This window comes from Sphaeramia orbicularis, chromosome 9 (genome assembly GCF_902148855.1).
Source record: "Sphaeramia orbicularis chromosome 9, fSphaOr1.1, whole genome shotgun sequence".
NCBI classification, from domain to species: Eukaryota; Metazoa; Chordata; class Actinopteri; order Kurtiformes; family Apogonidae; genus Sphaeramia; species Sphaeramia orbicularis.
In genome coordinates this window covers 10,024,099-10,040,439 of record NC_043965.1, presented here as the reverse complement: position 1 = coordinate 10,040,439, position 16,341 = coordinate 10,024,099, and the positions used below count along the sequence as shown (strand labels likewise).

The window sequence follows — 16,341 nt, the reverse complement described above, 5'->3', positions numbered from 1 at the left end:
CTACAAATCAGTTCGGTTCTTACAACAAACCTTTCGGCCTTTGTGCCTAACCCCCAAATGAAAGGAGAACTGCACTAAATGTTCACAGTTCTACATCGATGAGTAGGTACAACTTCTCATTATATTATGACTTTATTCTTGAAATATAACGACTTTATTCTCGTTAAATAACGACTTTTTTCTCGTAGTGACAAGGTTTTTTTTTCTTATGTGGACCTAATATGCCATCCTACTATTTTTATTTGATTTTAATGTTTTTATAATGCTTTTATTAATTTTTGTTGTGCTTTTAGTCTTTTGTACAGCACTTTGGTCCACTGTGGTTGTTTTAAAATGCTTTATAAATAAAGTTGGATTGGATTGGTGCTAAATTTTTCCAACTAAATTCTCACCAGTAGGCTGAAGAGGAGGTAATGGTTTTTTGGGGGTTTTTTTTCAGATGCATTTTTTTTATTTTTTTAATGGAATGTACTTTGCGGTGGACTTTTTTAAATGTATATAAAGATATGAAACTCTAGTCGTACTGGTTAGTGTAAGACCATAAAATGTGCTTGTGTGTTTCTCAGCTGAATTCCGTGCGTTTGCGGAGGGAGGAGGCGCTGATGGTTGCAGATGCTTTTCGTATCGCCTTTGAACAGCAGCTGAGGACTCGAAGTGAACACTTGATGCTTTTAGCGAAAGCGAAGGTCCTCAAATCCAACCACTGCAAAGCTGAAGGTAAGTCTGTGATCAGAACACATTACGCCCCAGACCTTCAACAGTAGTGTCTAAGACTGCACGCATATCCATAGAACATAGTTTAATGCACATTTTAATTATTTTTTATCATTAGAAAGTGTTTCAGCAAAAATCTAAAAAAAAACAAAAAACAAAACTAAATTGTTTTTGGTGTTTTTTGCATAAGAAGTGAAAACACATTCTGACGTAAGTGACTAAACTCATGTTGTTGATTATTCAGTTAATTCCACGTCTTTTCCAGTTTGAAAAAACGTGTGGTACATCAGTTAGATCACAGGTGACAAACATACGGTCTGTGGGCCAAAACCGGCTCACCAAAGGGTTCAATCTGGCCCACGGAATGAATTTGTGAAATGCAAAAATTACACTGAAGACATTAACAATCAAAGATGTTAAAATCATTTTAGTTCAGGTTTCACATACAGACCAATATGATCACAAGTAAGTCTAATAACCTGCAAATAACTCCACAGTTTTGTCTTTGTTTCAGTGTAAAAAAGCAAAATTACATGAAGATATTTACTTTTCCAAACTATCCTCGCACAAAAAATGTGATTAACCTGAACAAATATGAACAGCCTGAAATGTCTTAAGATACATTCGTGCATTTTAATCAATATTCTGCCTGTTACTAAATGTTTTGTGTATTTGTAGATCCACTGTGATCTCTAAGTTGTAATGCACATGTGTAAATGATAAACTGAGGCAGAATATTGTTAAAATTGCACTTATTTTTCCTAAGAGATTTCACATTGTTCATGTTATTCACATTTTTTAAGGATAGTTTATGGATGTAAACATTTTCATGATTTAATTTTACTTTTTTCACTGTATTTTGCTGGTCTGGCCTAGGGTTTGACACCCCTGAGTTAAAGGACTGATGAAAAAATGGAATTGTCCCTCTGTCTCCAACTTAGCCTACAGCGCCACCTTCTGACCACACAATGCAGCCTCAGTTTATTCACTTGAAACCAGTTTCTGGAAACAGATGTAATTAACATGTTCTCTACTGAGAGATCAGTATATTGTGACTGTTATAATAATAACAATAATAATCATAATCAAGGTTATTCATACAGCACTTTTTACAGAAAGATTTAACAAAGTGCTTTACAATAAATTCAGAAGTAAAATACATAGAGAACTAGAAAAGCACTCGGAGAGCGCAGACCTCCGCCAAGGCAGACCAGTGCCCCCCCCCAAAAAAAAAAAAATAACAAAATAATCAAATGTACAAAATAATAACAAAATTGTAAGATGTGCTACTGTGCAGTTTCTGCAAAAACTAAATTTAGCTTTAGTTTTACTTTTCATTGTGAAAATGTTTAGATAAAACACCTGAAGTTTGATATCATTTGGGATGAAAATGAGAAAGTTATTAAAGTGTAAGTGACGTAAGATATAAAATGAGTCAGAAATTGCATATTCATTAGGGCTGAAATGACTAATTGATAAATAGTTGACGACTAATTAGTCAACAGGTCATTAGTGACGTCATGCACTTTTTTTTTTTTTTTTAAGAAAAATGTTTATTTTATTGCTGAGTGCAGCTCTTTAGTATTTAGTTTAACAAACTTGGTCAGACACTAAGTAATCTGCACAAAATGCACTTTTGTTTAAGGGAGAAAGTATTTTATTACTGCTGCAATATTTGCTGAATATTGAGCTGAATATTTAACAAACTTTATTATGGATTCTATTGTTGTGCACCGAATGTTCTTATTAAGGAAAGAAAATGCATTTTATTACTGCAATAAACTAGAAAAGCACTCAGAGAGCGCAGACCTCTGCTAAGGCAGATCAGTTCCCCCCGCCCCCTGCCGCCGATCACCACCGAAATTTAATCATTTGTTCCTTGTGCCACTATCAACATTTCCTGAAATTTTCATCCAAATCCGTCCATAACTTTTTGAGTTATCTTGCACATGGACAGACAAACAAACCGATGCCTGCAAAAACATAACCTCCTTGGTGGAGGTAAAAGCACAAAAACACACACAGCTACATGAACAGAGACGTAGGCATACAAATATAAAACCAAATGGTCAAATGGTCTTAACCCCCCCTTCCCACACACACACACACACACCTAAAAGCCTGTCTGAACAAGAAGGTCTTCAGTTGATTTTTAAAAGACTTAACTGAGTTTAAAGTGCGAAGTGCCAGTGTTATCTACAAACGCCAACACACACTTACAAACATACAAATACACAAACATGCACATGCTCTCTTTTTTCTTTGACACTTAGTTTTTATTAGTTATTTATCATTTTGTCATACAGAACATAACGAACAATAGTCGGCAACAGATAATACTCACAGTCTAATAGTAAAGATAATTTAGGTTACAGTTATGAAATAGCAATCAAGTTACCTAATTAATTCAATTTTTAGAGCAGCAGTTTATATAACATTTCACAGGACTATGAGACAAACCACACATTAATTGTATTTAAAGACACTAATCCATTTGCCCGTATCTTATCATGTAAAGTTCAGTTTGCAGCCTCAGCATAAATGTTAATCTCTCCATTTTGTGAATTTCATCAACTATTTTCAACCAGTCCTCCAACACCAGTGGATCAAGTTGAGGATATTTACAAGTGATTGTTTTTTTTTTTTTATTTGCTGCAGCACCAAAGATTTTTAGAAGGTATTTGTCATTTATTGTCTAGTCATCAGGAAGATCCCCTAACAATAATGACAAAGTGGGTTCCTGTAATTTAAAACCCACAATCTATTCTATTTTTATTCTAGCATCTTTCTAAAAAGTTGTAATTTTCATACAGGACCAAAAAATGTGGGTGTGGTTTGCTTGCACGTGCTCTCTGTTAAACCTCTACCTGTAAGTGTGTATCACCTATGGACGTCATTTATTGAAATAATGTTTTTTTCCCTTGTAGGCGCCAACAGGAGTCCTTTAGTGAGTGTAGGCCAGAGACTTCGTGGACTCCTGCCCTCTGGTCTGGACATGAAGAGTCCTGATGATCTTTTACAGACTCTGCACCACCTGCTGGACCTGGTTAGTGCACGTCTTATTAAAGCATTTATCTGTGATGCATCTGTTTGTACATCTGATGTCACAGTGTGCTGCTTATACTGGTTAACACTGTATTCATTACATGTACATGATCCTACAGTATATGATCAGAGCTTTATGGTACTCAGGTCACATACTAGTGCTTAATAGTGTTTAAAGCTGCAACTATCCGGTATTTTTGTTATTCATTCATCTATTAGTTATTTTCATTAATTTGATTTAGGGATGTAACAATTACCGGTATAATGATAAACCATGGTAGAACTGCAGATGGTTAGTATTACCGTTTAAATTCTAATTATCATGATAGCCGTGTTTGATTACCGCACTTTTCCAGTGAAAACGCCTATGTAAAGATCTGCTTTTATGTCAAATGTTTGAGTATAGTTTTAATTTATTACAATTTTGATTTTATATACCTAATATTTGGAACCAATATTAGCTTTTAAAGTCTTTGAAAAGGTTTGTTAAGCATCTGTGTGTTATTTATGCAATAAATTATATACATTTTTCAAATCGGATTTTATATTTTTTTCGTGTTTTCTGGCCTTTTATGTTTATATAGTAGATTAAAGTGAAAAAATAAAAGACAGATGATATAGATGAAGTTGTGCTGAAAAAAAATAAACAAATATGGGAACAGTAAACATTTGTTTATATAGTAAATAAAGGCAAAATTGAAAGGACTGAAAAACGGCCAAAATAGTTATTATATTATTTATTAATATTTGAATGTTTCTGCCAACAGAAAGTACATTGTGCCTATTATTTTATTTTATTTTATTTATTTATTTTATTTTTTCAAAATATAACTTGGTTAAATTATTTCAGTGTGTATGTTAGTACTTTTTGAACATTTTTAGCACAATTTCAACAATACTGCAATAATAATGATAATCGTGATAATCTTGGTGACAATAACCACGATATGAAATTGTCATATCGTTACATCCCTAATTCGATTAAATAATGTTTTTAAATGGGTGAAAAGTCAAATAGTAGAAATGTGAAAAGGACATGACTGAAAATGACAATGTGTCCTTTATTCCAGAACCAGCAGCAACAACAACCACAAAAAGTATAATAATAAAAGGATATGAATGAATGAATGAATGAATGAATACATTTTTATTATTGTGTCCTGCATAAGAATATGCCCAGCCCTTACATGGGCTTACAAGACACCAAAAATACAAACCAAAGACCAAATACCAGACAATAGGCACAATAGATATAAACAAGACAATGTACTGACCTATTTAAACAAACACATCTGCTGTTTTTTCCAGGCTTTACAAACACATAATGCTAATTTATGGGGTGGGGTGGCACCGTAGCGCCCTCTATTGAAGAGTCACCACTGATAAAAAATATCTACAGATATAAACAACAAACAAGTCCAGTGACATCTACAAGCAAAATGTTCACTGCAGTCTTCTACACATTTGGATCCAACTTATTAACAACTTCAGATGGAACTAACAAACAACTGTGTGTTGATCCTGGCGTCATGCGCATCACAATAAGCATCCGTGTGAAACACAACAGTGGAACCAATTTTTTTTTTTTATTCTAAAACATTTATTGCAATGATATTTAACGTAATATCAAACTGTATTACTGCATTTATCATTATTGTTTTCTTTTTTTTTTTTTTTCGTAAACCTGCCACCACCACCCCTCTTCGGAGGACAACTTTATTTTTAATCACAGCTTGTGTTTAAGTAACAGTCTCCAACTTCATATTCACATGTTCATCCATTCCTTGCCTGTGTGCATATACATAGAGCAGGGCTGTCAAACTCATTTTAGTTCAGGGGCCACATTCAGCCCAGTATGATCTCAAGTGGGCCGGACCAGTAAAATAAAACTAAAATTAAATTATGAAAATGTTTACATCTACAAAAACAAAAAAAAAAAGTGCAATTCTAACATTATTATGCCTTAGATTATCAGTTTATCCTTTACACATGTGCTTTACAACTTAAATTACAATTACAAATGCACAAAACATTTAATAACAGGCAGAATATTGGTAAAACTGCATTTACGTATCTGAAGATATTTCAGATTATTCACATTTTTTGTAAAAGAATCGTTTGTTAATATAGACATTTTCATGTAATTTTACTTTTTTTACACTAAAACACAGATAAAATTTGCTGTTTTCATTATTTATAGGTTCAATATGATAGGATTTTACTAGTCTGACCCACTTGAGATCTGATTGGTCTGTATGTGGAATCTGAATTTAAATCATGTTGACATTCTTGATTGTTAATGTCTTCAGTGCATTTTTTGCATTTCACAAATTCATCCCGCGGGCCGGATTGGACCCTTTGGCGGGCCAGATTTGGCCCCCAGGCCCCATGTTTGGCACCTGTGACACAGAGGGAGGGGTCATATAGATGAAAGTGTACAGAGACATGACGAGACAAGACTGAGGGACAAAACAGACATAAGACATAAACAGATACTGATTCCACTCCAACAGTGGAACCGATGTTTAACGGCAGCGGAATTAAGGAAACAAAGCTTCAATTTGGGAAAACTCTATTGGCATAATTTTTTAAAATAAGTTGGAGTGGATGAATGGTTTGCTGGTGTTTGCTTCTGCAGCTGAATGACAAGGAGGAGGCCCTGGCCCACCAGAGGAAGGTGAGCATCATGTTGGCTCACAGCGCCGATGAGCTCCAGAAACGCCTGCATGGAAACTCAGAGCGGCGCCCAGCAGAGGCAAGAACTCCATCAGAGCAAGAACAAGACCCGTCAGAGCCGCAAAAACAAACGTCAGAGCAACAAAAACAAACTCAAACATCATCTGAGAATTCACACGACACACAGAACCAAGACCTCCCACAATGCAACAGTACAGAACAGCTACAGCAGGAGTCACAGGAGTCCACCATCCAGGTCCTTATTGACAATGACAATCAGTTCTCAACTAACTTACCTGGTTAAATAAAGGTTCAAATAAAAAAAAATTTAAAAAATTAAAATCAGTCATCATGGGACGGTGAAGAGTCAGCGTCCAGCTCCTCCATCTGTAGAAACCACCGGAACACCAACAGGATGTAGCGGAGTACAGCTGTCAGCCACAGGATGGTCAGACGGTTACTATGACGATTCAAACATTCAAAGATTCATTATTGTTAATTCACTAGATCAGGGGTGTCAAACTCATTTTAGTTCAGAGGCCAAATTCAGCCAAATTTGATCTGAAATGGTCTGGACCAAGTTTACATCTATAAACTGTTCTTTAAAACAATGTGAATAACATGAACATCCTAAAGTTTGTTAAGTAAATAAGTGCAATTTTAACAATATTCTACCTCAGTTTATCATTGACGTCATGTTCATTACAACTTACAGATCACAGTGGATCTACAAATACATTAAATATTCAGTAATATTATTAAAATTACACTTGCGTCTCTTCAGACATTTTAGGTTTTTCATATTTGTTCAGAATATTTACGTTTTCTGTGAAATTATAATTTGTTTTAGTGTAAATACAAGAAAATTACATGAAAATATTGACATTTACAAAAAATAAAAAATTGGAGTTGTAAGAATTTATAGGTTATTATGATAATATTTTTCCTGGTCTGTATGTGGAACCTGAACCAAACTTTCTGTGATCATCTTCAGTGTAATTTTTGCATTTCACAAATTCATCCTGCATGTTTGACACCCCTGCACTAGATCCACAGAACATACAGAGAATAAACACACTGTTTCTGTCTCACCTTTTTCAGTGTCATGTATTTAAAAACAAAAGAGGCAAAAACAGAATAAGAATACATAAGCGGTCTAAAGAATAAACTATAGCAGAATATGAAGTGTGCATGTCAGTCTGTTTACAGTCGCAGCAGTCATGGGCATTATCTGAATGACATTTATTTAAAATCCATGTTTAATTACTTCAGAATATTCTTTATAACAAACTATTAACCCATAAAGACCCAGTGCTACTTCTGTGGTAGTTCCCAAATGAATCTTTTCTTTACATTTAACATTTCTTAAGTGATTTGTCACAAATTATCGTGAAATAATCCTCTTTTTAAATTTTATTTTATTTTTTATTTTTTTGCATTTTTCCAGGGAAAATCAGGTATTTTCCAGTATTTAATGAACTGATGATATAGATCACAGGTGTCAAACATGCGGCCCGGGCCAAATGCAGCCTGTCAAAGGGTCCAGTCTGGCCCTTGGGATGAATTTGCAAAGTGCAAAAATTCCACAGATGATATTTAGTTTAGGTTCCACATACAGACCAATATGATCTCAGGTAAAATAACCTACAAAAAATAATGACTTCTGTGTTTGATGTGAAGAAAATATTGCATTATTTCTGTAAATAACGACAACTTCAAATTTTTGTCTTTGTTTTAGTACAAAAAATAACATTAAATTATGAAAATATTTACATTTACAAACTATCCTGTAACAATAAAATGTGAATAACCTGAACAAATACAAACAACCTGAAATGTTTAAAGAAAATTATGCTCAATTTTAAAAATTTTCTGCCTGTTACTAAGTATTTAGTGGCTTTGCAGTTCAGTTCCATAATGCACATGTAGAAATGATAAGTTGAGGCAGAATATTGTTAAAATTGCACTTATTTTTCTTAAGAAATTTCTGTTTTTTCAGGTTATTCATATCTTTTTTGTTTGGACAGTTTACGTAAGTAAGTATTTTCATAATTTAATTGGGGTGTTTTTGCACTAAAACAAAGACAAAAATTTGGAGTTGACATTATTTATATATTATTATGTTATTTTACTGGTTTGGCCCACTTCAGATCAAAGTTAGCTGAATGTGGAACCTGAACTGAAATGAGTTTGACACCCCTGACTTGAGAGTTATTATATGAAAAACAGAGAAAACTGAAGAAAAAGTGACTTTTTCAGTAAAATTATCATAAACTGAACATAAAACAAGTGTCTACGACTGCTGTCATTGGTCCAACTCCATGGGTTTTACTGGTGAATCAGTGTTGGAGGAGATGACAGGGTTTCCATGGTAACTACGGAGCCTCTGTTCATCCAAATGGGTCATATCTGATGAGCATGAAAAGATGACAAACTGTATTTTACTCTAATTATTTACATGTATTGATAGAATTAGTGGATCAGCAGGTATTAAACAGCTAATTTTTCAAGTATTTTACTATTTTTTCCTTACTTAAGGATTTATTCACTTTAATGCTATATTTCAAGGTTTTTTTTGGTTAATTTTTTCCTTATTTTTCAAGTATTTTGCTCATTTTATTATTATTTAATAAGTTTTTGTTGAGTTTATCCTATGAATAATTGAGGTAAAACTGCATTTTACACCAATTATTTACATGTATTGATATTATTAGTGGATCAACACATAATAAACAGTTTAGATCAGTAGATGGTTTTGGTCAGTAGTGGATGTTTGGATCTTTATGGGTTAAGTGTCTCAAAAGTAACAAAGCAGTTACACGTCTATCAAATTTAAAACAAACCCAAACAACATAGTAGACAGTAGGTTACATACAAATAAAAACCAAAAACAGTGATTAATAAATAATCTATATCTGTTTCTATACAATTCAAAACCATGAATATTTACTTTGTACCAGATACATAAAAACATGGAATCAGTATCACATAATAGCAAGTAAACCGTTTCTCTTATTTAGTATTAAATGTAATAAGTCAACTTAGTGACTTTTCATTGTGTTTTTTTTGTTTAATAATTGTCTTGCCATGAATTTTCCACATCTTTAAACACCTGAATACTGACCGCAAGGCTGAATGCCATGAGTTGGAGTTTACAACACACATTTTTTTCCCAAAATACTGAATGTGTCAATAATAAAAAGAACAACAACAAAAACAAGGGTTTGAGTTTCATGATGGAAAATTTGAGCCAAACAATAATATGACAATATACAGTGTTTGTTTTGGGGGTTTTTTTTGGCCTATTTTTGTGTTTTACATCATTTTACTCTTTTATGAATATTTAAAACCATAAATGAATCATTTGATTTTTTTTATTCAACTTTCACCTGAAACTAAAAACCAGCCTTTAAATAATTACATTATGACGCTGGTATTTATCCAATTAATTGTCAGTATCTATTTATCTAAAATGTTTATATTTTTCAGTTCAATGGACAGAATAAACTCACAAAATCTGAAAAAGAATCAGATCAGATTGAAAAAATAATAATAATTATAAAGAATTATAATTATAGTTATAATACAATTATAGTAATAGTTCTTTATTATTTTACTATTTTTTTTCAATCAGTAGTCTTTCATTGTGCATCATATATAAGATAAGATCTACCTTTATAAGTCCCACAAGGGAAATTCCACATTTACAGTGGTAAAGCACAAAAGCACACAAGAGTAAAAGAAGCACAAAATCAAAAAATAAAGACAAAAAAACAAAACAAAAAAAAACAGCTTTATATACTATTTACAGCTGTGCACAGGCTGATCATACCACAGGTTGGATAGGGGTACAGTTTATTGCACTGTTTATTGCACAGAATTATTTGGAGCAGCTTCTGTTATTAACTGAAAAATAAATAAATAAATAAATACATATATATATATGTATACACACACACACACTAGGGATGCACCGATACCACTTTTTTCCAGACCGAGTACGAGTACTTACATTTGAGTACTTGCCGATACCGAGTACCGATACGAGTACTTAATAATCCTATTCCAGTTCTTAGTTCCTTTGGTAAATGTGCTTTATTGTCGTTGTCATTAGTCTGACTGGAACAAAGTGCTGCTACTGACATTTAATGTGTTGGAATGAGCGTTTCTCAATTAATCCACCAGGGGGTGCTGCTCTGAATTAACCTAATTTACTGGAAAATACCACGAAGAAGAGTAAAGTTTATTGAGAAGAAGAAGAAGAAAGTCAGTAATAACAAACATGGAGACGACAGAGGCAACACTAATGTGATTCTAATATTGCAGCGTTTTCACTGGTAAGGTTTAAAAGCTTAGCTTCAGCAGGTAGAGAAAAGAGAAATGAGTGATAAGTTTGGTTTTCACTTCCGTTGGCGGCGGTCTGCACCGCTCCGTACTCCTGGTGGTATTCTCAGTCTGGTTACGCATCCGCCAGCACCTGGAAAACGGATGGAATGTACGCAGAGGGCGGACAGAACGCTGCGTCTGTATCTGTCTGTGTAACGTTACTGTCAGTCAGTGTTACTTTTATCACCGTCATTTATTTTGAAAAATCTCCACACTCTTCACACTCCACACACATTATTCCTCCTCCTCGTACCTGCTGCACTGAACTGTGAATGTCACACGGCCGTAAGTGGTATCGGTGCATTTGTATCGGATTACTTTTACGAGTACGAGTACACACACTGAGTATCGGAGCCGATGCCGATACTCGTGTTGGTATCGGTGCATCTCTAACACACGTATATTATGTGTTAATACATGTACATATATATGTACACTACAATCAAAAAGTTCAGGATATTTTTTTTTGTGTCATTTTTGCCATTTGTAAATAAAACTATGTGTGGTCATTAAAAAATGTGTTTCAATCACAAAAACAGACAACAAAAAGCATCAGAACATCCAAAGGTAATGTGTGTATTAGTGGGATTTGGATTAAATCGACTGTCTGGATGTTTTCTTAAATAATTAGAATTAAATAATAATTCATATAATTATTAATTATGTTGTGTTACACACTTTCAGAATGTCCCACAGGCTTTCATGGTCTTTTATCCTTTTTTTGTCCAAATAATCTCGTATAGATTCTACAATAGTCATATGTTTGTTTGTTTTTTCTGAAATGCATTTTTGTTTTTTGAAACATTTTCTTTATAGTCACAGAAAAGAAAAGAAAAAAAAATGCATTTAAATACTTTTAAAGGCTGCAATTAGAAAATTTGGCCTGTTTTTTTTTTTTTTTACTAAAATAAATAGCCTAAATATACACTCAGCAAGAAATTTGAAACATCTTGTTTTTGTTACATTTAATTAATTTATTTTTCCATCCATCCATCCATCCATCCTTAACCTATCTATCTATCTATCTATCTATCTATCTATCTATCTATCTATCTATCTATCTATCTATCTATCTGTCTGTCTGTCTGTCTGTCTGTCTGTCTGTCTGTCTGTCTGTCTGACTGTCTGTCTGTCTGTCTGTCTGTCTGTCTGTCTGTCTGACTGTATTGAATGTATTAATAAATATAAATAACAGAATATGCTCTAATTGTTATTTAATCTGAATCTAAATGTGTTTGTAATTATCTGTCAGACCCTGCAGTGTCTCCCAGTCTGGAATCATCACTTCAGAAAACAATGTCCTGTGGTGGCTGTTTGATTACTGTTGGTAATCACCTCTTTCACACTGAACGGCAGACTGTAAAATGACCACATGAGGTCAGTGTGGTTCCATATTCACACTCTGGTGTCAGACTGAGTCCACTGTCTGTCACTGTGTATACCACCTAATCCATCCCAGTGCATTCATGACTGTAATCCATTCATGTAACTTCATGTTATTTTGGCCTCCAGCATTAAAAGAAGAACAACACAGACAGATAAGCTCAGATAAACATGGATATTATTACAACCAGTGGGGAGCTTTATTCAACGTACATGTTTAGATGTGTTGATATGTGCTTTGGTTCCTGACTAATCCTCCCATGGGTGCACACAGAAAGGCCTTTTTGGTGTTTTTCTGTCAGATATGAGCTGCTCTGTGTGTGGATGATGACGGGCCTGGTGTTGTTGTTGTGTGTTGTTGGTGTTGTTGTGCAGGTGCAGGATGGGGGTGGACACAACACACGACTGTACACTTATTTTTTTATTGATTTATTTCAAACATGTAAAGAGACAAAATAAAGCTAAAACAAAATGAACAGAATTTGTCTTCAAGTAGAAACAAGTCTAAATTTGCATGGTTAAAAAGCTAAAGGAAGGAGTTGGTGGTTCTGACTCATAACAGAAATATTTTCACTGATGTCACCGGGTATCTTTGTATTTTTGATTTAACCCATAAGGACCCGGGGTTACTTTGGTGGCAGTTCCCAAATAAATTTTTCTCTCTATTTAACCTTTTCTAAGTGATTGAAGTGACCATTTATTATAATATCATCCTCTGAATTTTGCATTTTTTCTCAATGAAAATCATTTATTTTCCTCTGTTTAATTCACTGATCATATAGATGTTCATTAAAGGTCAGAGTGAAGTCCAAAGTTATTATATCAAAACAGAAAAAAACTGAAGAAAAAGTGACTTTAAGTAAAATTTATCATCAACTGAACATAAACCCAGTCTGTCCATCCACTGTCACTGATCCAACTCCATGGGTTTTACTGGTGAATCAGTGTTGTAGAAGATGACAGTGTTTCCACAAGTGCAGCTTCCCAGAACATCATCCAATGAGAGCGCAGCGTCACAGAACATCAGCCAATGAGAGCGCAGCGTCACAGAACATCAGCCAATGAGAGCGCAGCGTCACAGAACATCAGCCAATGAGAGTTTCATTGGAGTCTCACTGGCTAACATTCTGTGGCACAGCACTCTCATTGGCTGATCTTCTGGGTAGCTGCACTGTCATTGGCTGATGTACTGTGACACTGCACTCTCATTGGTTGACATTCTTTGATGCTCCGCTCTCATTGGCTGATGTTCTGTGACACTGCACTCTCACTGGCTGACGTTCTGCTCTCTCATTGGCTGATGTTCTGTAACGCTGCACTCCCATTGGCTGACGTTCTGTGATGCTGTGCTCTCATTGGCTGACGTTGTGCTCTCATTGGCTGACATGCACTCTCATTGGCTGATGTTCTGTGACGCTGCCCTCTCATTGGCTGATGTTCTGTGATGCTGTGCTCTCACTGGCTGGCGTTGTGTGATGCTGCATTCCCATTGGCTGACGTTCTGTGACACTGCTTTCTCATTGGCTGATGTTCTGTGACGCTGCTCTCTCATTGGCTGATGTTCTGTGACACTGCTCTCTCATTGGCTGACGTTCTGTGACGCTGCTCTCTTATTGGCTGATGTTCTGTGACGCTGCTCTCTCATTGGCTGATGTTCTGTGACACTGCACTCTCATTGGCTGACGTTCTGGGTAGCAAATTGTTCATGCAAATTACAAATTCTGCTCTCAATCTTATGTGATTTGTAAATTTAGGTTTTGAAAAACACTGCCAATAATTCAACTGATCCTTATTTTTTGTCTTTCCTGTTGTGCTGTTACACAGTTATAGCAAACACTTTTTGTAATAAATAACTTACACATACAGATGCAATATAGAACAACATAACTTTCATCCAAATATATGCAGTACTTTATTTACTAACAGTCTTTCTTTGGTGCTATGTCTTGCTTTTTCATCGGACCTAGCCACAAGTCCACAAATGCAGCAAGAGGCAAGGACACATGTGAAGGAAATGTGTGCATGTCTAGTTATTATTATTATTATTATTATTATTATTAGATGACAAATATTAGAAAAATCAATACCATCAGTTGGATGCAGTTCACACACACCTATTTGCTGTAACTTTTGCTCATATTTCACGTCCCTTGGCTTGTTTTTCACCACATGACCTAAGGATGTATGTAAACACTAATCGTTTGAGACCCTTCAACCATCGACCGGTTGAGTCTGTTTTTGGTGACGCTGGGCAGTCCTCTAAAGTATAGTGATAATAAATGTGTGTGTGATAGTTGTAAGGACTGGACTGAAGAGGCCGTCGTCCTGTTTGTCTTGACCTCTTGGACTTGGACAAGCATTGACCAGGGTGTTTGGACTTTCTGCTCTCTTGTTTCAGAAGAAACCTGAGCTAAAATCAATTGTGGCCAGCTGCTTAGATCAGAGCAGATCAATAACTCAACAGGAAAGACCACTCTGGAAAAAAAAGGAGTCTTTCTTTGGGTACTCCAAATATACACACCAAAATACTGCAGAAAGAAAGCCTTCAGAGGAAATCCACATCAAAGGACTTTAAATTCATTCAGTTTTTTGTATCACCGACTGAGGTACAGGCCTTATGTACAATACAACGGAACTAATAAACTATGGCAATTAAAACTATTTAAAAAACAAACTATTTCAGTAAACAGTACCTATAAAAAATGTAAAAAGTGAGACGTGATCAGTGATGGAAAATGAATGGTTATAGAAGTAAAAATGATCTAATAAATCCAAATATGGGGTTGTCAGTGTGTCGTATGAAGTTAATTTTGTTCTCCACCATTAGTTAGTGTTAGTGACGAAAATATGATAACGTATATCGAAATCATAATTAATATATTACCAGGTCTGTGGTCCTGCATCTGGGTCTGTACTGCACTCATTACAGCCTTGACCATTGAATTTCTCCATTAAAGTCATATCTAATCTAATCCAATCTAATTTAATCTAAAATAGTGATAAAACACTTGGGAAAGACAAAAAAATCTTTTCAAAATTGTGAGAAAAATAGTTATGGGTCTCTAATGTACTCTAATGTAATCTAATGTAGTTTTATCTAATCTAATCTAATTTTATCTAATCTGATCTAATCTAATCTAGTTTTATCTAATCTAATATGATCCTATCTAATCTAATCTAATCTAATCTAGTTTTATGTAATTATATCTAATCTAATCTAATGTAGTTTTATCTAATCTAGTCTAATCTAATGTAGTTTTATCTAATCTAGTCTAATCTAATCTATTATAATATAATCTGATCTAATATCGTCTAATCTAACCTATTATAATATAATATAATCTGATCTAATCTAATCTAATCTAATCTAATCTAATCTAATCTAATCTAGTTTTATCTAATTATGTCTAATCTAGTTTTACCTAATCTAGTCTAATCTAATCTAATCTATTATAATCTAATCTAATCTAATCTAGTTTTATCTAATCTAATCTAGTTTTATCTAATCTAATCTGATCTAATCTGACCTAAGATGGCAATAAATCACTTGGGAACGATAAAAAAACCTTTTCAAAGTTGTGTCAGAAATGCTTGTGTGTCTTTAAGGGTTAAACGGTTTAACCCGTGTGTTAAAAGGACGTTGTAAATAAATAACCTCTGCAGCTCCACTATAAATCTTTGCCGTTCAGACGTACCTTTATCTTGTTAACAGTATATAAATGACTCTGTTGTCATAGCGATTAGAGTCAATAAGACAAATGTCAGTCACCACAGGTCAGCAGTCACAGAACCAATAAGTGCGTTCTTTTAATCAGCTGGTGTCCACATGGGTCCCTAACTGAAACCTATGAATTGAAGTGCATTATGGGAGTCACTGTATCATTTCCACAGCTCACATCTGCCCCATTAGCTTTAGATAATGGCAAAGCTTTTCACACTTGAGAAGACCCAAAAGCCATCTGAGCTGTTTGGATGTGTACGTCTTGAATTGCTAAGCATCGCTGATTGCGGGTGTTTTTAGAATTGGACTGACAGCCAGCGAAATAGACATAATGAAAATTTAACAGCAATCGGAAGTTTATGCCGATGACCAAACACATTCCAAAATGGGCTATGGCACAGACTACTGCTCAGCGC

The 16,341-nt window shown here is 34.5% G+C and overlaps 2 protein-coding genes across 2 annotated transcripts in view; both read left to right on the top strand.

Moving 5' to 3' along the window:
• Positions 1-6,998, top strand: part of ccdc125 (coiled-coil domain containing 125) — a 31,086-nt gene extending 24,088 nt beyond the window's left edge. The window contains exons 10-12 of the mRNA XM_030143224.1: positions 567-717; positions 3,642-3,760; positions 6,398-6,998. Coding sequence (XP_029999084.1) covers positions 567-717; positions 3,642-3,760; positions 6,398-6,739 — 612 coding nt within the window. The 3' untranslated portion in view covers positions 6,740-6,998. The remainder of the gene's footprint in view (positions 1-566; positions 718-3,641; positions 3,761-6,397) is intronic.
• LOC115425596 (submandibular gland secretory Glx-rich protein CA-like) overlaps positions 1-16,341 on the top strand; it is a 611,393-nt gene that overhangs the window by 30,629 nt on the left and 564,423 nt on the right. The gene's annotated exons all lie outside the window — the stretch shown is intronic.